The sequence below is a fragment of the Engraulis encrasicolus genome, chromosome 11, assembly GCF_034702125.1.
Source record: "Engraulis encrasicolus isolate BLACKSEA-1 chromosome 11, IST_EnEncr_1.0, whole genome shotgun sequence".
Classification (NCBI taxonomy): Eukaryota; Metazoa; Chordata; class Actinopteri; order Clupeiformes; family Engraulidae; genus Engraulis; species Engraulis encrasicolus.
The window spans coordinates 55,546,850-55,571,627 of NC_085867.1; the positions used below are offsets into that span (position 1 = coordinate 55,546,850).

General features: G+C 41.7%; 1 protein-coding gene across 2 annotated transcripts in view; it reads left to right on the plus strand.

Annotated features, from left to right (window-relative positions):
- Positions 1-271: 271 nt before the first annotated feature.
- Positions 272-24,778, plus strand: part of gsna (gelsolin a) — a 28,187-nt gene continuing 3,680 nt past the window's right edge. The window contains exons 1-14 of one of the 2 annotated variants that reach the window (XM_063211034.1): positions 272-441; positions 8,619-8,816; positions 9,306-9,460; positions 11,718-11,879; positions 12,084-12,233; positions 13,369-13,458; positions 14,059-14,191; positions 15,982-16,286; positions 17,394-17,527; positions 17,956-18,046; positions 19,171-19,197; positions 21,532-21,702; positions 22,291-22,465; positions 23,179-23,300. In XM_063211034.1, coding sequence (XP_063067104.1) covers positions 8,624-8,816; positions 9,306-9,460; positions 11,718-11,879; positions 12,084-12,233; positions 13,369-13,458; positions 14,059-14,191; positions 15,982-16,286; positions 17,394-17,527; positions 17,956-18,046; positions 19,171-19,197; positions 21,532-21,702; positions 22,291-22,465; positions 23,179-23,300 — 1,908 coding nt within the window. In that variant the 5' untranslated portion in view covers positions 272-441; positions 8,619-8,623. The remainder of the gene's footprint in view (positions 442-8,618; positions 8,817-9,305; positions 9,461-11,717; positions 11,880-12,083; positions 12,234-13,368; positions 13,459-14,058; positions 14,192-15,981; positions 16,287-17,393; positions 17,528-17,955; positions 18,047-19,170; positions 19,198-21,531; positions 21,703-22,290; positions 22,466-23,178; positions 23,301-24,778) is intronic. The other variant, XM_063211035.1, reaches the window with a different exon arrangement.

The following is a 24,778-nucleotide window of genomic DNA, read 5'->3' on the forward strand; positions in this document are numbered from 1 at the left end:
CTAGGTTTTAAGGCCTAGGCCTATCTCTCCATAACCTGGTAAAATAAAGGTCGAATAAAAATCGAATGAAAATGCTTAAATAAACGTCACACGCGTTAGTTCTGTTACGAATCTTCAAACCAGACTGCCGACTGGCACTACGGCGCCATGCTGGGAGAGACGAGTCGACAGATTTGCGGTAGCAACTCGGTCGTCGCTCGCCCCCAATCCAGTCTAGTCGCTCTTGTGTGGGGGAGGAGTTTGACATTCCAGGCTTCCCTCCGCAGTCAGAGTGCTCAGTGACTGGAGGCAGTGAGTCAGAGGGGTGTTGCCCTAGCCTGAGAGACGCAGACAGACGGCCAACACCAGCGACCGAAATTCTGCTGCTAAATCTTTTCCACTCATTCGATAGTTTAGTTTTACAGACAGCTGCCATTGTACTCTTGATTCAGTAAACATAAGGTAAGAAAGCGCTTTTTTTTTACCATCCATAGACTGATCCTCCTGAAATCTGATGCTTCATAGTTGTTACACTCGTAGCCTATAGTCGCAGCCTCGTTCAAGATCATATGCAGGCTGGAGCGACCCGTTATTTATTCTTTAACTTCCAGTTTTCATGTGCGATGTAACCTGAAACAATCGGCTGCAGAGGGCTGCAGGTCACTTCATCAGTGTAGAACGCCCTGAACAGCCTAGGCCTACTTTCTGTAGCAAAATAATCATGCAGCAAGCCACTTCCTTGCACCTCAAAACAGTTATAAAAATGAACTTCCATGAAGTCAGTTACTGTAGGCTAGCCAAAGTCCATATTTAGACAAGAAAAGCAAGTGTCACAGAGAAAGGTAAAATAGATTAATCTGGTAGCAAGCCAGTAGGCTAATGAGGCCCAACTTTACAGCTGTGGTGTCACACCTTGGCCTCTCCATGATGGTGAATAGCAATGTCCAGGCACAAGGAAGTGTGAAAATAACTGTTAAATGCTCTAGGCCTATATTAACATTTATGTGGCTTTAAATTACAATCTGGAATAGATGTAGTATGTTTATCTGGATAAATGTCAGACTGTTTTCCCCTTGCGCATTCGGAAACCTGATAAGGCAAAAGCTTGCTATCAGCAACAACATCCATGTTAGGACAGTGCAAACAAAGAGATCCAACATCTGCTAGGTGACAGCAGAGGGCTCCCGATTGATCTGTCACATCTGTTCCTAAAATTGTAGGCCTACATGTAATGTTTCAATTATGTCAAAGTAGGCTACACGTTCAGTGTTTCCCACACTGAAAACAAACTATTCAATCATGGCACAGGTGAACTGCAGCAACAAACCCAAATCCTTGCTTTTTTGCATATGTTGCCGACTTATGTAAATGACTTGTTGCCATAGAAACGCACAGTTACTAAACATAATCACACTCACAGATGTCTAGGGTGGGTGACACTAAATATATCCATGAGTGAAGCATTAGGAAGTTGATGACTGTACTTGCTTGACAAAGACATAGTCATTCTTCTAGCCTGTGTGGGAGCAATCAGTTAGGAAAAAATATGTTATGGGAACACTGAAGTGTTAGGCCTATACAATCAGGCCTAAACAATTAAAGTGTTTTGCAATTAGAAAAATCTGTGCAGTTAGTTGACATCCATGACATGCAGTTAGTAGTTGACATCCATACTCTGTTCTAGATGGGCTACCCACCGCAATCAGCCAATTTGGTCTCTTTGAGAAAGGTTGCAGACTCAAAATGAAAAGCATGCCCTCCTTCGCAACACAAATAAAATATCCTCCCGCTTATCAGATCTCAATCCCAAAATGTATCTTGCGGATAGGCTTGACACATATTGTAGTTGACTGAAAGGGGAAGAGGAAAAACAGGAAGAAGGATATGAGCAGAGATGGTAGCATAGATCAAAGCGTTCTGTATTGTTAATTCACTACAAGCACACAGATGATTGACAGTGGTTTGAGGGCTGGCTAATGGAGGACAAGCCCATTTAGGGGCATTGGTACTCTCCTTTAAAACATGGCATTTTTCCCGGATGGATGAGGCAAAAAAAAATCGCTTGATATGGCCTGCTTCAGTCATGACACTAACCACAGCCAAAAATGTATCTAAACTTTGCCATAACCCTAATGGTACCCTTATCATGTACACTGTCAGTGGAACGGTGTTGAAGTTGTTGAAAGGACTTTACCGATAGTTTGGCACTACTATGACATTACACAGAGCCTATAGTAATACACTATGACTTGGTCACTGCTATTCTGGTAACAACAACATTTATAACAGGGGCTTATACCTTAGTCTGCCGTTGAAAATAAGCATATAATATGATTATCAGGGGTACTAGGTCGCATCATTTACTCACAAAATGTTGATCATTCACATTATGTGTACTATTACTTAGTTAAGAAGTCTATCACTAGTCTAATTGATCTCTGGAAATAGAAATTTAATGAGTGGCACACACAGGCATGCAGTGCAGAGATAAAAGAGAAAGCTAGATGTCATGTAGGGCAGAAGAGTTTTTCCCCATTCAAATAACACCTCAAACAAACCAAGTCCAAGAAGTGTTACTAAACAAAAGTTTGGTGTAAAAGTAAATCATGAAAGCTGCAGTGCTTGCAACATTAAAGTATAGGCCTATCAATATGGAGATATGACCATAAATCTATTTGTCTTTAAACACTATCGATATTGTGATGAGCTGGATATATTGCCTCGCCCTAACATGTAGGCATGTAGGAAGGAGCTGAACAGATGGTAGGGTGGTGGTTTGACCAAAGCAGCTGTGTCCAAAGACTGAGGAACTAGTGCAAAAAATGCTTTCCTCTAATTGCGCTTGCCAAGTTTACCACGCACTCTGAAACAAAGACCGGCTTGGTTGACAGCATGTGTAGGTCAATGTTGCAAAAGTTTGCATGCGCTGTAATGGATGTTGTGTCTTTATTCCCGGCATTTGCCTCAGTACTAACTGGTAAATAGCAGAGCACAGCCACAAAAATGCAAAGCAGCCAACTAACTCCAGTCGGCACGATAATAAACCCCCCCAAAACTTCTTCCTGCTGCCGGCCCCTTAATGCTGAAGAATTCCTCTGGAGACAACAGACCTCAGATGTAAACAAAGCAGATACGTAAACAACCGCTGGAGCCACCAAACATCAAAATTGATCTTTTACATTTCGTAATAAAAAAGAATTACCCAATGCTCATTGAACTGCATTGTATTGTCATATTAACAATGGGACAGGCTCCCATTAATAAATAGAAGGACAAAGTGGAAGACAAAGAAATACACACGCACAGATATGCACACACACACACACACACACACACACACACACACACACACACACACACACACACACACACACACACACACACACACACACACACACACACACACACACACACACACACACACACACACACACACACACACACACACACACACACACACACACACACACTTTTCACTGGAGGGAAAAAATGAGTCATCCTGGAAATACCACGAAGCAGAGGGAAAATACTTGAATCTGCCCTGCAATCGTCTGACTGACCAAGGTGCAAACAATTGAACAGCAGTCACTGGACACCACCAGCAGCAGGTTACACACTTGATTTAAACAGTATATGCCACACTGCCCACAGCAATGACGGCAACCAAACCTGCAGACCTTGTCATTGCCTGGTCCATTATTGTGTTAGGCATTCCAAAACACATGACTATCGTTGTATCTCTTTTGCTGACCTGTACCTCCATAAAACTAAACTGCTGCATCTCTGCCTGGTTTGTATGACTTCCATTCCTGTGCTGCAAAAAAGTGCTCTTCTGAACAAAATCTGTAGAATAAAATATGCCATTTCAACCTGGGATGAGTCAGTAGCAGGATGGGCCTGCCCAGCTATCTCTTCCTTCTACCCATGTGCCAGCTACAGTACCAGAAATCATGTGACCTAACTCTGTTATTTATATCCTGAGTGGAGGGATCTCTCTCTCTCTCTCTCTCTCTCTCTCTCTCTCTCTCTCTCTCTCTCTCTCTCTCTCTCTCTCTCTCTCTCTCTCTCTCTCTCTCTCTCTCTCTCTCTCTCTCCTCATAGAGATGGGTGGGATTCACAATAGAGCTCCAAGATACCTGAAACTACTCAGTCCACAGGGACACCGAAGATTTAGAATTGAACGCAATTAGTGAATTTCTCCCTTCTGACACGTACCACTACTGTAGTTCTCTACTGTAGAACTTTATTGAAGTAGGCTGTCTGGTTGTTGAAGATCAACCCTAAAACCACTATGTCAACAAAGATGTCATCATGTCTCCTTATCAGCAAACTTGGGAGGTGGGAAGTTGATATGGTGCCATGTTTGATTTCCTATGCCAAGGAGGATGTTTCTGTTGGCATGTGCAAGATTACACATTTAATTACCAGGGTGGCTCAGAAGCTTGCTACTGTAAACCTTGGCAGAATGTGGGATTTAGACAGCCAGACATAAAGGATGTGAATGAGTACTAAGGGAAGGGAATTGAGAATAAAACACGCTACCCCACACTATGACATCATGTTAACACTTCATGCAATTACACCCCAAATCTAAAGGTTTGCTTACCGGTAAGTTGATTTCATAGCATCTCAAGCTATTTGCAATGAAAGTGGCCAATGCCCAAAACATCATGCTTTTGCCTAGTGGCTACCCTAACCTCTCGGACCTTGTTCAGAAGGAAGGCTTTTCTTTTCTCTGCCTTTTCAGAGGCAACACAAACAGCTGCAGCATTCTTCATATAAACAGCTATTATGTGGGCAACATGGTTGTTGAAATGTCTTTTAACATCATTAGACAGACAGGACAAGGGATATGTCCCATCTCACATTTGAGTTACTCAAAGATGTAACTCATTGCATTTTCTAACAACTGCTTAACACCCCATAAGACTAAACTTTGTGCTTCACTTGAATTACATGGGTGAATTACATGTTTCTGTCTGTGAACTGAGAGAGATGAGAGGCACAGGGAGCTCATATTGATTGTAGGCTGGACTCCTAACTTTTGCAAGCCATACAGCCAAGCCATACAATATACAGACAGCAGAGGAGAGCACTGTCTACGGTAGCCTATACTCCTTACTGTACATCTGGTTATGGATTTGCTCTGAAGTCATGTGTTATAGATACTTCATCCAGTGAGTAAGCGATCAGGGCGCTGTTCCACCTTTATGAAAAAAAGGCAGTAGAGTTTAAAATAAGATGCTGGGTGGTGTAGTGTCAGTCCACTCGTGAAAAGAACTGTGTAACAATGAGAAGTCAAACTTTGATTTTGAAGTGATTTAAGCTCTCCACTTAGGTCTACTTGTTCACATGCAGTATGTTATTTGCAATGAAAGTGGTCACTGCAGTCAGGGCAGCTGACAGCTTTTGCTGGGCCTATGACAAAGTCATCTGAAAAGGCCCCATATCCAGTACAAAATATGTAGTGAGGACCCATATTTGGGGCCCCTGTCTCCCTGGACCCGGGACAAGTGACCCCTTTGTCCCCCCTGTCGGCTTCCCTAACTGCAGTACTCAGTAGGTGAAACTCATACCTAACACAAATTAGACTGGAGACTTGAGTCAGAACACACATCTGACAGGGGTACTACTAACTAGAAGATCATTAATGGCATTCAGATACACATAATTGTTCTTAGTAATATTAATTATTATCTATAGTAATATTGCATCATATTTTATGACATTGAATATACAGTACCTTCTTTATAGTTGCCCGATTACTGGAGCTATGGTTACATATTAACAGAATCAGAAAAGGCACTGTGATGCTTATGGCCCTGCAGTAGTAGAGAAAGAGGAAATGGTTGGCAAGGGAACCTTTTCATAACAATGGCAAACATCTGTAACCTCACAAATTACACATCAACATCTCTGTATGACTCGTGTGCTTGCATACATATGCACGCACACACACACACACACACACACACACACACACACACACACACACACACACACACACACACACACACACACACACACACACACACACACACACACACACACACACACACACTCACACACACACACACACACACACAGACTGGTCATCAAAACAACCATAAAGGAATACAAATGGGGAAACACCTTAAGGGGAACAGGCTTATACGGTCTCCCAAAAACCAAGCTACTTCCTTTTCTGAGTGAGGAAACCTCAGCATATACACGTGTGTGTGTGGGTGTGGGTGTGGGTGTGGGTGTGGGTGCGTGTGTGTGTGTGTGTGTGTGTGTGTTTGCGTGTGTGTGTGTGTGTGTGTGTGTGTGTGTGTGTGTGTGTGTGTTTGGGTGTGGGTGTGGGTGTGGGTGCGTGGGTGTTGTGCATACGGAAAGATTGGCACACAGGGGGTTGATCTCCTTGTCTGAGGGGAAGTGCCATACCAACCACTGCATAGCAAAAGAACATGCAAGCACTTCCATGTTTATGTGCTTTGAGCAACGCTCTTGGCTTTTCGTCTCAGCGAAAAGAACTCAAGAGCACTGGAATGTAAACCGGAGACTTTAATTGCCTGCAATGTGCAGAGTGGTGAAGGTTTACAAGGGGTCCCTGGATCCAGGTCTTTTAGAAACATCTTTTGCCAGTTTAAGCTGCTCTCTTTTGTTGGACACTAGCGGTGTAGTGCAATAGTAGTTGTAGTGCTGACTTATAGTGTGTGGGGGTGAGTGTGTGTGTGAGAGAGAAAAAGAGAGTTCCTGGGGCATAGTGTGGGTCATGAGAAATGCAACAAAAAGTCATAAAAGCCCACAACTGTGTGAACTATGGACTTGTAGTTTACTACCCTACCTGTTTGAGAGAGAGAGAGAGAGAGAGAGAGAGAGAGAGAGAGAGAGAGAGAGAGAGAGAGAGAGAGAGAGAGAGAGAGAGAGAGAGAGAGAGAGAGAGAGAATTGGGTTGAGGAGTTGCTGTGTAGTTTCTTTTGACTATTTTGAAGTTTGACTCACAGCCCAGGCATGCGAGACCTCTTCACAGCACGCACATCTACAGTGCAGCACAGTAAGTGGGTGTCAACTGGGCCCTTGTGTGCAGGGACTGTGTTCCCTCTTCATAGGCACAAGGCCTCCACCTGCTCCCTCTCACAGTTGGCACCACCATGAGCTCACACTCTATGACTACTGCATTTGTATGTCTTGAGTGTGAGTAGCTACCTTCAAGTGCTGCTCTGGTCTGTGTGTGTGTGTGTGTGTGTGTGTGTGTGTGTGTGTGTGTGTGTGTGTGTGTGTGTGTGTGTGTGTGTGTGTGTGTGTGTGTGTGTGTGTGTGTGTGTGTGTGTGTGTGTGTGCCTGCGTGCCTGTGTGCGGGTATGTATTTCCATTATAAAGTATACACTATATGCAGTATACGTAGTAGCCTATGCAGAATTTCATTATGTACAGTATATCTAAATTGAATGGGACACACCATAAATTATTTTACTAATCTGTAAAACGAAGCCACTTTGCCCACTGGGACACAACTAGTCATAAACATCCCTCACAGTTCAGTTTGCTCGGCTGGATTGACAGGAATGTCCTAATGCATATGGTTTTTGGAAGTTCAAATACTGTATAAGACTGATATAAATCACCTTAAAGTCACCTAAGTCACCTAAAGCCTATTTCAAATTAAAATGTTAAATATTTCAACTCAACGTATTACTCAGAACTAAATGGCGAGCATGGCTTTAGTTTGAACACAGACCTGAAAAATTTGGCACAAAATACTGATTTAACAAAAGTGACCTCAGTTTTCCTGTGTATAAAAATGACAGAACTGTCAAAAATTCATCATGTCATTAAAACTTTACACTTCTGTATTCGTATTCGTATTCGTATTCGTATTCGTGTTCGTATTCGTATTCGTATTCGTATTCGTATTCGTATTCGTATTCTGTATGCCCACTGGGCCCCCTATTTTTCTCTCCCTCTACAGGTAGAATTGTGCGTGTGAACACCAGGTTATGTAGAAACAAAAGTAACCTCAATTATACTTTGTGAGAATGAAAGCAGTCTCAAAAAGTTCATCTTGCCTTTTATAAACACCTACTGTCAATTACACGGATTGTTTCAGCCTACATGTAGAATGGTGTACCAAGACCCACACCAAATTCATAACAGCAAATATTTTCAAATAAAAGGAAGCTTAACAATGCAGCCAAGAGATAAGAAGCAAATTTGGTGCTACAGAATTGTTTTTATGTCTGTTAGAGTTAAGACATGGGTCGAACCCGAACACAAGGGAAGGTAACAGGAATGAATCAATAATTAAAGGAAACATTGGATTTTTCGTCTATGTGTTTGCGTTGCCTTAAACAGTATAGCCAAATTAAGCATAGCAACGCAAGCCTATGGGATCAAACAAAACATAATCAAATGTACTTATAAACTACTTTAAAATCTGTGTAAAATTGACCAGAACAGCTATTTAATCCCATTTACTTCCTTCCAGTGATTATGCTAAACTATGCTAAATTAATCTAAGTACTGATAACACTGAGAAGAAAATGATATGCACATTCATGAATAATGCTTGGAAATGCTGCAAATACCGGTATATGAAAATAAAAAAGCGTGGACTGTTCCTTCAAATGTGTGTCCTCTTTTCCACACACCCCTTGCAGGTAGAATGGTGTACCACCCCGAGTTTGAGCGCGCTGGGCAGCAGCCTGGTCTGCAGGTGTGGAGGGTGGAGCAGTTTGAATTGGTGGCTGTCCCTGAGAACCTGTATGGAGGCTTTTACAACGGAGACGCCTATGTCATCCTCAACACCATCAAGCAGCGGTCCGGGCACCTGCAGTACGACCTGCACTTCTGGCTGGGTGGGTAAAAGTCCAGTAATCCAAGACAGTGCAAGACTGTAACACATGTATGACTCAAATTCATTTTACTGTATAGTTTCTTTAAGGATGTGTCAAATCCTGACTTTTAAGGTTCTACCAAATACCAAATCAACTGCTTTAGATTTGGCTGAAACAGAATACAAAATTCTACTCCCATCACTGAAACGAAACCGAACTCCGTCAACATGCTGAATCTGTTATCTGGGGCAGACTTTGTGCCAGACAGGCACCGTCTCTGGAAACACTTTGGAATTAGACAAACTTTACAGCAGTTGAAATAAACAGGCAAAATCAATCAAAATGGCAAAAATCATGCCGCCTCAATTTCTGTGTGTGTGTACACGCTCGCACACTTGGGTGTGTGTGTGTGTATGTGTGTGTGTGTGTGTGTGTGTGTGTGTGTGTGTGTGTGTGTGTGTGTGTGTGTGTGTGTGTATGTGTGTACGTGCGCACACTTGTGTCTCACAGGTGACCACTGCACCCAGGACGAGAGTGGATCAGCGGCCATCTTCACTGTGCAGATGGACGACCACCTCGGTGGGAAACCCATCCAGTATCGTGAGGTTCAAGGTCACGAGTCCAAGACTTTCCTCGGCTACTTCAAGAAGGGACTCAAGTACATGGTGAGAGTCGGTTACACTTTACTTGACGCTGGCTTCATACGTATGACATAACAATATCATAATAGTGTCAAAAGGTGTCATTACAGTCATGGACGAGTCATAAACATGGTGTCAATGTCATAAATGTGTCATGGTCATGAAAAGTGGACTTTTTTAGGGCTGCCTTTACCATAACCAAATGTCTTGTCATGACGAAGTCATAAAATGTTTATGACTTTGACATAATGTTTATGACACTGTTATGTCATACGTCTTATGGTGACAGTTGTGGCTGCATCAGGTTAAGCACTGTATGCAGTTTTAAAGATAGGAGTGTGCAATTTTAAGATCCTTTTTAGTTTTGGTAGAGCAAAACTAAAAAAAAAAAGATTTTAAGTATGTGGACGCCAATCAGTGTGTCCTGCACCTTAACCTTACCTACTTTACCTTTACTTTATTTCACAATCTTCCTCTTCAACTGTAAGTACTGTATGTACCGTCACATATTTGAGTAGCATGTTGTGTCAGTAAAATAAGGTTTAGCACTTTTCCTGAAGGAGTCCTGTGCAAACAGATGTATGCATTTGAAAGACCCCCTATGATACACTTTTTCGAATTGTTACTGTTGCGTTGGTATAAAGCTATAAAAACATTTTTCACAATACAAAATCTAGCCAAGGCGGTAGGTGGTTCTGTTATCAAGGTGGCCAACATAATTGTGAAGTGCTGGGGGAAACCCTGACCTTTCAGAATGACTCATTTGGGTCAGTCACATGATGTTAGCTTTTCACATAGTCTAGATCCTAGATGTCCTAAACTCTAATCGACTAATGATTGACAAAGTTCTCCAACATTCCATACAGTAGTTGTAAGCAACTGTACACATTTCATCAGCAGCCAGATAACATAGGCATGCATTGGCAGCCAGATAAGAATGACTGTATGAGCAGAGTTGAAGAAGTAGAAGTACTCTTACATGTAATAACACCACATGATTTCAACTTTGTAATATCATACTTTTGTCATTGTAACACGTACAACGAAATTGAGCATTCCTTGTTGATTGAAGCAATAAATAATTAAAAAAATGTTTTACTTATAGATATTAAATCTATGCTTTAGTAGCAGAATTTAGTGCAGTGATGGGTAACGCTAGCCTGGTACTCACCATCCCATAATACTACAATTTCATTTAATGTACGGAGCCAAGGATGTAGGATGGCGCCGCGAGACTAGGTAAAAGCTGTTTTTCATTCTATTTTTCCTGGTTTTCTAGGATCTGTATCTACTGCCAGATGGCAGCAGTTCAAACAGCTTGTGACCTGGGTGTGATATGTCTCTTAGAATGGAATTTGCCTTTTTTAGGCAACGGGTGCTTGAAAGGCCCTCCAGAGATGGAGGAGGCTAACCAAAGATGTTCTCTGCTGCCTTTTTGAAAATATGAAATGAAATGTTCATTGGAGAGTTCTGTACTCAGGGATGGACAGTCCTAGCTTCCTTGCTGTCTGGTGGATCGACCAGTGGGTAGAGAACAGAGAGAGAGAGAGAGAGAGTTCACCATAACTGCTGCTCACACAGTGATGCTGGAATGGATGTTCTCAATAGTTCCTCTGTAGAATGTGGTCATGGCGGATGGTGCAATGCTTGCCCACTCTAGTTTCTGCAGGGTGTGGCTCTCTTTAAAGTACCAGTGAAAGAAGTGTTAAAGTTGTCTATTATTACTAAAACATCCTTTTGTTCCTCAGCTCTTCAGCACACGGCCTAGGATTTATTACTTGTTTCCCTTGATCCTTAGACAATTGTATGATACATACAATGTAGCCCTGCCCAATTTTCCTGGAAAATAAACATCCTGACAAAATGCACACAGCCTTTACTCACAGAAACATACATATAAAACACACATATGCAAATGTATCAAACAGAACAGTTTTCTTGCTCACAGGTACCATTTACATGCCATTTCCCATTATTGTGCAAGAAGGCCCCTACAGTTACTTGCAGATATACAGAGTTAAGTTCTTTTTATAGCAGCTGGGATGGGGCGAACATTTGTCAGGATCAAAGAAGGGCATTCAACAAGTTTAAGATAATGTTTCTTCTCTAATGGTTCTCAACCTTTTTTGAATAAACCTCATCATAAGCACGTAAATGCCCCCCTTAGTTTTAAAAGATAAAAAAGACGAATGCCACCCAATTGCAGCTAAGCACCACCCCCTCTCCTTCTCAACAAACATTGCAATTTATGTGTCTTACCATTCTGTCCTTCTTTTCTCAGCAAGGAGGAGTGGCATCTGGATTCAAACACGTGGTCACCAATGAGGTTGTTATGCAGCGTCTGCTCCAGGTCAAAGGTCGCCGCGTTGTCAGGGCAACAGAGGTGCCCGTCAGCTGGGACAGCTTCAACACTGGAGACTGCTTCATTCTTGACCTGGGCAGCGTGAGTCCACAAATTTACTTTCTTTCTTCTTGCGTGACATACGTGTTGCATCACAATTACGTGTACCCTCAACCCGAGTTCCCTCCTAATGTTTGCATAGAGATTCATGAAAAAGCTCTCCTTCCTGTAAACAATCTACTGACAAAAAGAGCTTGTCCTATGTAAACTGTGTTGCTTAAAATTTACCTTCTAACATTTCCACAGGAGATTTATCAGTGGTGTGGCTCCAAGAGTAACCGCTTTGAGAAGCTGAAGGCCACCCAAGTGGCCAAAGGCATCCGAGACAATGAGCGCAGCGGACGTGCGCGAGTATATGTCTGTGAAGAAGGGGTTGAAAGAGAGAAGATTATTGAGGTACGTAAGGTGTGTGTGTGTGTGTGTGTGTGTGTGTGTGTGTGTGTGTGTGTGTGTGTGTGTGTGTGTGTGTGTGTGTGTGTGTGTGTGTGTGTGTGTGTGTGTGTGTGTGTGTGTGTGTGTGTGTGTGTGCAAGGATGGTGATGGGGGGGGTTGTCATTTGTCCCGTGCCCAGGGAGACAGGGGGCCCAGAAATGGGTCCTCATTACATTGTGTTTATCGGATTTGGGGCCCTTTCAGATGACTTTGTCCTGGGCCCAGCCAAAGCTGTCAGCGGCCCTGTGTATGTGTGTGTGTGTGCGTGTGCGTGTGCGTGTGCATGTGCGTGTGCGTGTGCGTGTGCGTGTGTGTGTGTGTTGTGGCGATCCTATAGTGACTGGTGCCCCCGGGCGACACCCCTTGCCGCGCCACGCCGCAAACTGCAGCCGTGCCACCAGCAAAAAAAGATAACATAAACGAACGCTTATATCTGCTGATAACAGTTAATGCCATGTTATTCTTTCAATAGTGTAATAGCATGGAAATAACGTGTTAAAAGCGTAAATTCGCTTTATTCGCCATGTCCTTGGGGGCGGGGATTTGCAATGGTGCAGCCCCCTCACGGGTGCTGCCCCGGCCAATTGCCCAGTCGGCCCGCTCCTAGGACGTGTGTGTGTGTGTGTGTGTGTGTGTGTGTGTGTGTGTGTGTGTGTGTGTGTGTGTGTGTGTGTGTGTGTGTGTGTGTGTGTGTGTGTGTGTGTGTGTGTGTGTGTCTGCGTCTGCGTCTGCGTCTGCGTGTGCATATAGGGAGCATGTTCATCTGGAAGAGAAGATGTTTCCTGTATCCTTAATGATGCATTTCCATAACAAGATGTGTCTTTTGGTCAAAATAGTTGTTGGATTATTCATCATATTTGGTTCCTATTGATTTTAACTTGTAATGTGGAATCAAATAAAGTACATGAAATGTTTGTGTGTACAAAACTGGCAAAACCTTGTACACTCATATTTGTGTTGAATGTGTTCTGTGTGTGTGTGTGTGTGTGTGTGTGTGTGTGTGTGTGTGTGTGTGTGTGTGTGTGTGTGTGTGTGTGTGTGTGTGTGTGTGTGTGTGTGTGTGTGTGTGTGTGTGATCACTATGTCGGCACATGTTCAGGTTTTGGGGGATAAGCCAGACCTGCCAGAGGGAGTCTCTGACGACATCAAAGCCGACGCCTCCAACAGGAAGCGAGCCAAGCTGTACAAGGTGACTGTGTCTCGGCACACGTGCCACATATTAAAGGCACCTAAGGCCTGTTGTAAACACTTTTGCATTGATTATCACCACATCAAATTGACATGTGTTCTAAACAACAAGAAATTCATTTCCAAGGCAACACATCAAATCATTTTCAAAGCATAGTTGTTGCATAATTTGTTAACCTGTCATGTCCATGGTGCAGATAGAAGAGAGGGGCAAGCTATAATGATGCACAGAGCTCAGGCTTCGGCAATTAAAGCCAGGCTCAAACTACACGACTCCTTGTTTTGTGTCCGATGTTGACGTCGGATTGCGCCGCACATATAAAGAGAGTCGCAACTGTCAATCTTATCCCTGATCGTAAACGCAGAAACAATGCCCGACATTCTATTTCGAGTCGTAAATATCAAGCTGTGTTTGATATCTACGATCTGCGACTCTTTGACTCTTTTCTATCGCGTCTATTCTAACGTCGCACACAACAAGGAAATCTTGCCCGTCGAGGCAATCTTGCCCGACAATCACTTGCGATGGTCCTGGGGGGGGTAACGTTCCACTGATTGTCCAAGGGGGCTTAATTTCTACCTTTGCTTTTTGTTTTCTCAGGTGTCTGATGCTAGTGGGGACATGGCCATCGCCCTGGTTGCAGCTGAGAACCCGTTTTCCCAAAGTGCTCTGGAGTCCAGCGACTGCTTTATCCTTGACCATGGCTCTGATGGCAAGATCTTTGTCTGGAAAGGTAAACAGAATAGTGAAGGTGTAAGCTCTACTTTACTTAAAAAAACACTAACCCTACTTTGCATTTGCACTTGTTGCTGTCTGTATATTTCCTTTGCACTTTGTATCTGCTAGTGATGTTGGCTATGATTATATCCTTGATTGTCACTTTGGTTAAAAATCAAATGCAATGTAATGTAATGTACAAGCGGATTCCAAAAAAGTTGGGACACTTTGTATTTTGTGAATAAAATCAAAATGCTGGTATTTTAAAAACGTCTAATATGTTAATAAGGTAGAGCATTATGTACAGATAACATATAAGTTGTTAAAGTCGAGCAGAATTATTGTTTTTAGGTAATTATGTGATCATTTAAAATTTGACCCATGCAACAAATCTCAAAAAAGTTGGGACAGGGCCAAAACATGTTGTAATAGTTGGATAATTCTAAAAATTACACAAGGAAGAATATTTTAAAAGGAACTATATTGACTGCCAACATGAATGCACAAATAAAATACCATCACATAGAGGCTGTGGCACTCAGCAGCGAAGATTTTGAGGGACTAATTACTTATCTATTACACAGAAAGATTGAATTATCAACATTGCAGGTATATAAGGCCTATTTCCGTAATATAAAGTTCTGTGTATCATTGCATGAGTTATGAGATCATGACATACTCGTGGTAAATAAGCAAACTATGACACTCCAACAATGACAGCTCTCGAAAAAATGGCCATAAACACAACACTTGATTAATGCACATGATGCAGACATTAAACCGTGTTGTGTGCGGAAAGGCTCATTCTATGGACCTAGTAGACATGTGAAACTGTCCTCTGATTACAGAATGGAAAATATTGAATCCTTTTTGAAAATTATGGAGTCATGCACCCTCCAGGTTATATAGAAAATGAATACTTCAGCTTGATTTAGTGGTCAGTCTGAAAGACAGCATATATGATGGTAAGGGGGTGCAGCGGTGACTTGGTTAGGGTCTCCTTACTCATGTAGAGCATTAAAATGAATGCTGAATGATGTATACAGAGTTTAAACAGCAAACACAGCTACCAAGGCCTTATATTTTGGAGCACCGCCTTTAGATATTGCCCCATAATGGTGGCAAATTTCAATCTCTACTATGTTCCAACAGTGTGGTTCCATCATAAGAGTAAACAGGTCACAAAATTGTTTTCTTGCAGTCAGGATATGCCACATAATAAGCATAACAAAAAGGTAAACAAGTTGAAGAACACACCTATCAGTTGAGCTGCTGAAATCATGTCTCACATATCAAAATATCTAATTTTTGAATAAAATTATGCCAACAGTGAAAGTATTTAACTGTTCAGTCTCATCCCTTGTGTTGTGTTTAGTCTTATCCAATATAAAAAGCATTTTATTGGCCCTGTCCCAACTTTTTTGGGATTTGTTGCAAGGGTGAAATTTGAAATGATCACATAATTACCTCAAAATAATAATTCTGCTTGACTTTAACAACTGATATGTTGTCTGTGCATAATGTTCTACCTTACTAACATATTAGATGTTTTGAAAATGCCAGCATTTTGATTTTATTCACATAATACAAAGTGTCCCAACTTTTTTGGAATCCGCTTTTGTAATGTAATTCAGTTTATGGCTGATAGAAGTCCAGTGGGGAAGGTAGTGGTCTAGAGAAATACGTATAACATCAACCAGAAACTGAGGACGTTGCCTGGATTTTTTACATGGGAACAATTCTCTCATGTGGTTTCTCTTCTCTCCAACCCCCCTCCCCCATTTTCCTTTCTACACATCTCTCTAGGAAAGGAGGCCAACATGGATGAGCGCAAAGCCGCCATGAAGATGGCAGCTGATTTCATCAAGAAGATGGGCTATCCCAAGCACACACAAGTGCAGATCCTCCCAGAGTATGGCGAGACCCCGCTCTTCAAGCAGTTCTTCAAGAACTGGCGCGACTTGGACCAGACAGAGGGCCTGGGCGTGGCTTACATCGCCAACTCCATCGCCAAGATCGAGAAGGTGCCCTTCGATGCCGCCACGCTGCACGAGTCCACCGCCATGGCCGCCCAGCACGGCATGATTGACGATGGCAGCGGAGAGAAGCAGGTGAGGAAAGGTGCTGCGGTCTGAAGTACTGAGCAAAGTCAATGAAACAATGTGGTCTGAAGTACTGAGCAAAGTCAATGAAACAATGATGTGTTCTTGGCTGGAAAGTTTTTAGTTTTTCCAAGTTACTGGATGTTAACTCAGTGTTTACACTGTCTGTTCCAAGGATGCTCCTTTTATTAATTGATGGCACTTCATTGTCAATTGTGTAATGGCTTTTAACAAAGTTAGTGTATACTTTTTAGTTTTTTGGTGATGTCATTATTTTATACAAATATTTTTTATAAGAGACAAGTTTTTGGCGGAGGTTGGAGCAACTTTTTTTGTCATGACTAATCGTTACTGGATCTATAGATTAGTCGACTATCAAAATAATCGTTAGCGGCATCCCTACTATTTATCGGTTGCACATATCGGTTATCGGCCACCCATTTCCATAATTATCTGTATCGGTATTGGCCCTGAAAAAAACATGTCAGTCGGGCCCTAGAAAGGAGCTGCAGTCTGAAGTACTGACCAAAGTCAGATCATAGGTCCTCATAAGTACTTATCTTTGAACTTTTTGGGGTCAGAAAGTCTTTGGGTCATTGTTTATATGTATATATGACTGTTTATGCACATTTCAAAGCTACTCAACCCATGTCGAAGCAAGCAAAGATTACAGATCAAAGATGATTAGAGCAGCAGCAAGTGATGATGTGAGGAAGTGACAGTGGAGGTCCTCATATGGTAGGCACAACTGATTTGGTACTACTGATTTGACTGCACCTTGATTGCAAGGTCCAGCTAGGAAGTCACATGGTTTGAGAAAAGAATAAAGGACTCCTACTGTAACTACTTTTTTTGTTAAATTCTTAGGGCCAGGAAGGGAAACATTGTTTACATGGGGCAGTTAAATACATATTTCAAAGCAATTAAAATTTCTGTACATATTACAGATACAAGATTACACTGGAATGGTTAACTATGGCAATACAGTAGTGGGAAAATATGTCTGGACATCTCAAACAAGTTTAAGGCATCATTTGGACCTACTGTACATTTAGCTTAACATGCACTACCAACAGGATGAAAAGGCACAATGTAATTTGAACTTTGACCTTTTAGATCTGGCGCATTGAGGGCTCAGACAAGGCTCCTGTTGACCCATCTACTTACGGACAGTTCTATGGCGGGGATAGCTATATCATCCTCTACAACTATCATCACGGAGGACGCCAAGGACACATCATCTACATATGGTAAGATACAGTATGGCTTCTGCTCAATCTCAATGAATGGGCAAACTTCATTCTGTTTCAATTCAAAACAAAGAAACTGTTTCAACAGGGTTTACCATTACTATTTAGCTCTGAGTTTCCTTTTGTCTTTTTTAGTTTGTTGTTGAGGAATGTTTTAGCCCTGTTGCATTGATGTGAAAAGGTCCCACTTTATGTCATTCTGATTACACAGTGCACAACACACAGTTCACATTACACTTCACAAAGTTGCATTTCTGCTTAACCCAGTGCAGGAGTGACAGCCTGATAGGTGTCCCAGGGGGAGCCGTATGTGAGGAGAGTACCATGCTCAGGCTCTGGTGTCACAGGGGAGAAAATTGGGCCCACCTACAAGCCCATCTCCTCAACCACTCACCACTTTTGCATTGATGTGAATTTATTTTCCACAGGCAGGGAGCAGACTCCTCTCAAGATGAGATTGGTGCTTCTGCCATCTTGGCGGCGCAGCTGGACGATGAGCTGGGAGGAGGACCTGTGCAGGTAACATTAGTGTTGCAGTACAATGGAATAATTGGATAAATCTTAGGTAGGGGTGTAAATCAGAGCCTTCTTAGCGATTCATTCAATTCCATATAGATTTATTAGGCCACTGATTTGATTTTTTTGATTCTTAGGAATGCTAATAATAATTAATCAATTCATTGAAATGCTGGCCGTAGGATCGATGTATCGAAAGAAATCAATTATTTTTTACACCCCCAACGTTGGGTCACATCTGTACTATAGTAATTTAATGTAATTATACTCATATTTAGGTCAGATACAAGTTACAACTATATCGCCTATATGGCTTACTTAATGACAAAGCAGCAGCACTCATGTCACATTTATTGGTGAGTTACTGCACCAGAAGCACTTCCTGCTGTCTACACAATGAACAACAGGAAATCTAACCACAAGCATACAGTATGATTTGCAGATGCACTTACTAGACAGACAGGCAAGACAGACAAACACCTTAGATAGATAATAGATAGACAATTACATTACATTGCATTTGGCAGACTCTTTTTAACCAAAGTGGCTTACAATCGAGTACATAATCATAGCTGACATCACTAGAAGAAACAAAGTGCACAGGAAATATACAGAACAACCAGTGCAACCTGTGCTAAGTAGGTCTACAGGAGGGCTAAGTAAGGTTTGTAATGGTAACACACAAAATGGTAATCATTTTTTTGCCAGCAGAGCAGTCTGGCTGGCTCTAATGGGAATTATAGTGTACCCATTGGAATGTGTTTATAACATTCCCACAGGAAAGAGTCCAGCAAGCGCGCTCTGACTAAGCCATGGGGGAACGCCTGACCCAGCTTCGGTTCAGAATATTCACAATAATCTTGAGTGTGTCATGAGAAAAACACAATACCACAACACCCCTCTCCTTCCCATTGCTCTGTCCATCCACACCTATAATATAATAGAGTTATTGTCTATTTATTAGAGTGCTGTTGTTCTCTGCTGTGTCCTTTCCTTCACCCCTGACTCCTGCATCTGCCTAACTTTCTGTCGTCTATCCATCCACCCGCTGTAATTGCCTTTTCCTCCCTCCTCTCCTCCTCTGCAACCTTGTTCATCTTCCTGCTTCTTCGTTTCTTCGTTTGCAGATTGCTGGTGCTCGTCTCACCTCCCAGGTATCTGGCGTGTTGGTTTAGATGTTGTATGGTGTACAACAGGGTTGGGGGGGGGGTTGGGGCTTGGATGTTAGCACATTGAGAGCCAGTATCCTAGAAAGAGATTTGATTACATTTTGGATGGGACTTGAGGAGTGTGATTTAAAGCCAAATGAGTTGTACAGCTTGGCAACAAGCTTTGTGTGTGGAGTGCAGATGCACAGTGGCCCTCACTGTCTCCTATTACGGGTTTAAAAATGAATCCACCCGGTCAACATTTCAATATAAAGCTCTCATAGATCACACGTAGATACAGGTTGGACACAAAACAAAGTACCCCTCAAAACAAAAGGCCACCAGTTTGCCGGTAATTTATGGCAATTCTGGTAATACTGGATACGCATCTGATTGGTTTGGTAAACAGGATACGACACTGAGATATCTGTGAGGGACAGTGTCATGTGTTCCCCACTGCTCTTGTATACAGTATATACTTATTCTTGTATACTTTATAATGTTTTAAAACAGCTTTTATCCCAGTTCTTTCCATGGAGATACAATATACACTTCTCTGTAACACTTTATTTTAGGGATACATCTATTAGCACTAATACATACAATGTTCCTGTATAAGTAACTTGTAAGGCATGTACAAAGCAAAATCAAACATTTGTTAGGCATGTATACGCAAATGTCTTGTTCATGCACAATAAGAAATTTATTACCAATTTAATCTTAGTAAAGACCTAGTCGGCCTTTGCATTTGCTTAGTACATGCCTTACAAGTTACTTATGCAGGCATTAACATTGTATGTATTAGTGCTAATAGATGTATCCCTAAAATAAAGTGTTACCCACTTATCTTACATACCTAGTTTCGAAAGCTGGCAAATACATTCTCTATTCTGTAACTTAAGACTTCTTAATATCTGGCATCCTCTGCGTGCTCTTCCCAACCTCCAACTGCATTTCATCTCACTCTGCATGGCTGTGTGTATTTTCATTTCATAATTGTGTGTATGTATGTGTGTGTGCATGCCCACCAACTTGTCAAATGGTCCAACTCTATAAAATGGCTACCTGTTTCATTAGGATAATGGCAGTCACTCCAAAATGGGAAACAGGTAGCCATTTTATAGCGTTGGACCATGTTCTAAAGGGGTAGGGGATTTGTTTGTACACACGCTTCTCCTGCACCTCCACATGTTGACTCCTGCATGTTTACATTCCTCACCACATCCCATTCCAGACCATGCCACCAAAGTGACATAATGTCCGACAAACAGGGTGCGTCAATTTCAGTTTCCTGAGGTTGAGTGCCCTCAAGTAACCCACCATGGGGTTTTAGACTTTTATATAATATCTAGCGCTGTCAATCGATCAAAATATTAAATCACGATCTTATCTTATGAAGGCCACAGTTAACTTGCGATTTATCACATTTTAATCGCATAATCATGTCCATTTAAAATCATTTTAATACTATGAACAATGTACACAAACATGGGATAGATTTTTTTAAAGTTGATCCCGATTGAAATGTTAATTAGTTAATCGTGATTAAAACTCATTTTGGTGTCCGTAGTTTGCTGGGGTGAAGTGAGATTGCAGCCAGACCCAGCTAATGTAATATGAAGCAGATGGGATCAGACTCATGATCCAGCTTGGCAAGATATGGAAACAGTGGAGTAAACAGACAGCCTTTCTCTGTGTTTCTGTCTAGTGGGAGGGGATGAAATTGCCTTTTTAGCTCCACCCTGCACACTCAGGCCAGAGCAGGGCAAGCACACACACACACACGCACGCACACGGGCGCACACACACACACACACACACACACACACACACACACGAACACACACACACACACACACACACACACACACACACACACACACACACACACACACACACACACACACACACACACACACACACACACACACACACACACACACACACACACACCCAACTATACAGTATATATACCACAAAGGCTGCAGCTGAAAACTGATGCTCTTGGCTCCACTGCAATGTTCTTTTTGGTGTTCACTACTGCCACGTTGTGGTCACAATGATTGACACAGGCTACAAAACAGCATGTTTACTGACCATGCGCATAAGCATTTGAATGTCCTCCTTTTACACTGCTACAAAGTTTGTGTGAAGTTTAAAATATTAAAGTCTGAAATGTGTAATGCTGAGATTTTGGGGATTCTCTGTATCATGGCTCCCAGCATGCAACTAAATATGCAACTAACTGGGTTTTTTTCTGTTCACCTATTTCCACTGTGTGTGTGTGTATGTGTATGTGTGTGTGTGTGTGCGCGTGCGTGTCATGTGTGTGTATTGCAGGTGCGTGTCGTCCAGGGCAAAGAGCCTGCCCAACTGATGGGCTTGTTCGGAGGCCAGCCCATGGTGGTGCACAAGGGGGGCACCTCCAGAGACGGAGGCCAGTCTGCACCTGCAGACACGCGCCTGTTCCAGGTCCGCTCCAACTCGGCCGGACACACACGTGCCGTGGAGGTGAGTGGGCCTGCTCTTTTGGCATAATAAGCAAAATGGTGTCAGGTGAGTGGTGACACAAGTATTACAGGCTGTGCACCACTGGTAGTTTGCTATTTTCCCCGCACCTCTGTGTTATTTTGTGGCGCATTCAGACGAGATAAGGAAAAGTCTGTTATTTACTCAATTTACAGATATTAAGACCGGATTTGTCGTAATTTAACAACTTACTGTTTATTTTTGTAGAGTTCTTGGAGTTCATCTTAGAGCTGATTTTGTTTATTTGGCTCAATGTACATGGGATAGGCATACTACCACAGTGAAATGCTGTGAAAAGTTAATCAAACTTTTATCTGTAAAAGACGGTAAAAGACCAGGAAAAGACAAGAGACATGCAATGGCAATATTTTCCCTTCTCTTCTTGTTTTGATTCTACTAAATGTGTTCATTTGTCCAGCTTTGAATACCAGCAGAAAAATGATAGATAGATAGATAGATAGATAGATAGATAGATAGATAGATAGATAGATAGATAGATAGATAGATAGATAGATAGATAGATAGATAGATAGATAGATAGATTTTATCTTGCCTTCACTTTTCCCAAAGGTTGACGCTTCGTCCTCTAATCTCAACTCTAACGACGCCTTCATCTTGGCGTGCCCGTCCGGAGCGTTCATGTGGGTGGGCCAGGGGGCCAGCGATACGGAGAAGCAGGGAGCCCAGCAGCTCTGCGACATCCTGGGTGTGTCTGCCTCCGAGCTGCCAGAGGGTGGAGAGAGTGGTATGTGGCACGCATGGCAACAACACCCACTTACACACCAACCTGTTCACAGAAATAATAATGATAACAACAATAACAGCAACAACAACAACAATAATAATAATAATAATAATAATAATAATAATAATAATAATAATAATAATAATAATAATAACAGTGATAAGAGTATAATTAACAGTATAATAATGGCTGTTTATAATCAATATTATTATCAATAGTGGTAGTAGTAGTAGTAGTAGAGGTAAAAGAAAAAAATATTAAAAACTAGGAAACTAGGAAAGGCAAGTGAGTATTTAAGTTATTTTATTATTTAAAGGTGCACGGCGAGGATGGTGACCAGAGTAGGTATTGCAACTATGCCTCTCATTGAAACTGTGCTGGCTATTGCCAAATTTAACCTTTTCATGAATATGTACTAAATAATTAACTAATATTGACTAGTACCAAAGTACAATAAGTGTTGTGGATCAAAATGGGAGACATGGAGAAGATCCACCTTATCATGTATGGAAAGTGCAATTTTCCCAGTCATAATGAATACTTTAGGGTGGTGTTAAGTATTTTTGAAAACATACCATTAGTGAATGGGCAGCATGAATTCTGGAAAGAAACGAAAAAGCAATGGAGCAGGCCTCTTTTACCTTAGGTTAAACAACAGTGAGTTTCTTAAGCAGAGCAGACATTAATCTCTTAGCTTTTATTTGCTGGCACAGATGACTTCTGGGGGGCGCTTGGAGGCAAAGCTGACTACCGCACGTCTACCCGACTCAAGGACAAGATGGATGCCCATCCGCCTCGACTCTTCGCCTGCTCCAATAAGACAGGCAACTTCATTGTAAGTCCTTAGCGTGCCCTAGCCTGCTACACATGGTACAAACCCCAACTCCGATGAAGTTGGGACGTTTGGTAAACAGTGAATAAAATCAAAATGCTATCATTTTCAAAACATTCAATCTATTCATTAGATGGAGAATAGTGAAAAGACAACATATTAAGTGTTCAAACCGAGAAAAAAGATTGTTTTGGGGGACATATGTACTCATTTCTAATTTGATAAATCCAACACGTCTCAAAAGAGTTGGGACGGGGACAATAAATGGCAGCAAATGTCGAGGAAGACTACAAACAAAACAAAAGATAACACTTAACAGTTAAATACATTAACCGATGAGATGATTTTATATAAAAAACAGTGTTAATTCCTATCTTGGACATGATTTCACCAGCTTAAAATGGTGGGTGTATTCCTTGTCATGTTTTGCAATGTTTTCCTTTCTGTAGTGCTTACAGTGTGACAGGTCTTGACCAAAAACCCACCATTTTATCACCTGCTGGTCCTTATGATGGAGCCAAACTGTTAAAACATAGTAGAGAATGCAATTTGACCTTACTATGTGGCAGTAATCGAAGATCTCCCTTCAAAATATAATGCATGAGTGGCTTTTCATGCTGTTTAAAACCCATTTATACCATTCAGCACTGTATTTAACTCTACAGATGAGTGAGAACATCTTAACCAATGCACTACTGCACCCGCATGCCATCATGGAGGCTGACTTTTGAAGCTAGCACTAACACAAGTTGGATGGTCCATTTTCACTGTAGCACAGGATGTGCAATGCTCTATTATTGTCAAAAAGAATGGACGTCTACAACTTTTGCTGACTTCTGTAAGCAAAGGACAGTTTCCCATGTCTTCTGGGTCTATTTCAAGTGAGCTCAGGTGCTTAGGAGAATGTTACACCCCTGTATCATGTTCATGCATTAAGCATTCTTAATATGGTCAATTTTCAATAGCTCTAATTCCTGGAGTGCTAGAGTGAGACTACAGCCAATATATATTTCATGATGTCATGAACCTATACAATGATTTTATTAACAAAAATATGTCTTATATACACTCAATCGTGCTAAATCAAAGGGAATTCAAAAATGTATGTAATAACTATGGTAATTATTCCCTTTGCATCTTTAATTCTGAGTGACTCAGCCTCTCTGTGATGATCTTATACCTGGACACCTATATTGTCCGTCAGTACAATTCATTTTGAAATGTTCTTCTTTGTTGTTTTATCTTATTTGGATGTTTACTAAATTTCACTGATCCCCGTCCCAACTCTTTTGAGACGTGTTGGATTTATCAAATTGGAAATGAGTACATATGTCCCCCAAAACAATATTTTTTCTCGGTTTTAACACTTAATATGTTGTCTTTTCACTATTCTCCATCTAATGAATAGATTGAATGTTTTGAAAATGATAGCATTTTGATTTTATTCACTGTTTACCAAACGTCCCAACTTCATCGGAGTT